Source organism: Pyxicephalus adspersus, chromosome 12, assembly GCF_032062135.1.
Source record: "Pyxicephalus adspersus chromosome 12, UCB_Pads_2.0, whole genome shotgun sequence".
NCBI classification, from domain to species: domain Eukaryota; kingdom Metazoa; phylum Chordata; class Amphibia; order Anura; family Pyxicephalidae; genus Pyxicephalus; species Pyxicephalus adspersus.
Genome location: NC_092869.1, coordinates 28,931,519 through 28,933,002, shown reverse-complemented (window position 1 = coordinate 28,933,002; position 1,484 = coordinate 28,931,519). Strand labels below are relative to the sequence as shown.

At 33.6% G+C, this 1,484-nt stretch overlaps 1 protein-coding gene across 1 annotated transcript in view; it reads right to left on the bottom strand.

Moving 5' to 3' along the window:
* LOC140341774 (tyrosine-protein kinase receptor-like) overlaps window positions 1-763 on the bottom strand; it is a 10,295-nt gene extending 9,532 nt beyond the window's left edge. Inside the window, exons 1-2 of the mRNA XM_072427648.1 lie at window positions 695-763; window positions 404-423 (exon numbers count right to left, since the gene is read on the bottom strand). Of these exons, the coding sequence (XP_072283749.1) occupies window positions 404-423; window positions 695-763 (89 nt within the window). The remainder of the gene's footprint in view (window positions 1-403; window positions 424-694) is intronic.
* Window positions 764-1,484: the final 721 nt, after the last annotated feature.

Genomic DNA, 1,484 nt, shown 5'->3' with positions numbered 1-1,484 from the left:
TCTGTGATATTTTTTAATGTCTGCCATGGTCCTGCAGGAGGTTGTAAACCCATTTTATAGGCATTTACCAAATACATTTCCCAAAAGGCATGGGATATAACTACAAGTTACACAACCCAACAACCCATGATAATAGTTTTCTCCATATGTTTAAATATTTTAGTTTTCATTTATATACATTTTAGGTTTGATATCCAACTAATAGTTATTTGTTGTTTCTACTACTAAATCAGTAGTTATTTTGTGAAGAAGATACAGCTTTTGTTTTTTAAATTGCAAAATTTTACTTAAAAAAAGAAAAGAAATAGCAAGACTTTCTTGGAACATCCCAAGGTCCTGTAGATGGCAGTATGGATTTTGAATTGATTTATCCTGATTGCAGATGTGATATTACAGGTCTTACCTCTGCAGGATATAACAAATCTGTGAACAACGTAACAAATATAATGAAATGGAGAAACATTTTAAAATGAATAAAAATGCTGTTTGTTCGCTGACAGCTGTAATTCAGTCTATGGCAAGCAACCAGCTACCTGCATGGGTTACTCCACCTGGTGTTCTTCAAAGTAGGTTATACAAATGGTGGTCCATATAAAGCTAGCAATCAGCACCATCTTCAGTATAGTGCTGTTATTTAAACATTATTGACAAACTCCTAATAATAAAAGTGGTGATCTGCTGACATGATCATTACCTTTATGAATGATTTCTGGTTCTTTTTACTAGCGGTTTTACTACTACCACCTTTAAAAGGGTAAATCATGGTGATAACGCTAATTCCCAGATCCTCAGATATTGTTGTTCACCGCTCTGATAGTGGCAAATGCCATAGGCCACAATGGAGATCAGGGGTGTTTGTTATCCAAGTTTTGCCGCAATCACATCTTTCCAGAAGTGGCAAATAAGAATGCAATTGAAATTAATGGGCTGCATATGCCACTTTATAATATTGCAATCAGTTACTTCATTCAATTAAAAACAAGTTCCTGATAAATAATTGTGGGTAATTTTGGAACGGTGATCAAAGCACTGCTTGCATCAAAATCAGATTACCTTTTTATAAATTTAGCTTTATGTATTTAGCGATCAGACAATAGAATATAGCAATGGCAATCAAGTTTCCTACAGTACCCTGATGAGGTCCTCATAGACTTATTAATATTCTTTTTCTTCTCTTCAATTGTTGTAACATATAATTGTGCATTCCATGCCTATAACTGTTTTTAATTTCCTTTTGCCCTGTTACCCTTACCTTTTACTGTCCGTATACTGTTGTTTGTTGTAAATAAAAATTGGTAAAAAAAAAAGAAAAAAAGAAAAAAAGAAATGGCAATCTGATAGCTGAACCCCATCTCTTAATGATTTTCACCTACATTCCAAGAAAAATTTGCCCAGCGAAATAGCATTGGTAACATTTTTCCAGCAGGTATTCCAAGCACCAAAATTGCTCAACATTTGTCCTTCGATAAAAAAACTTGCTTTTA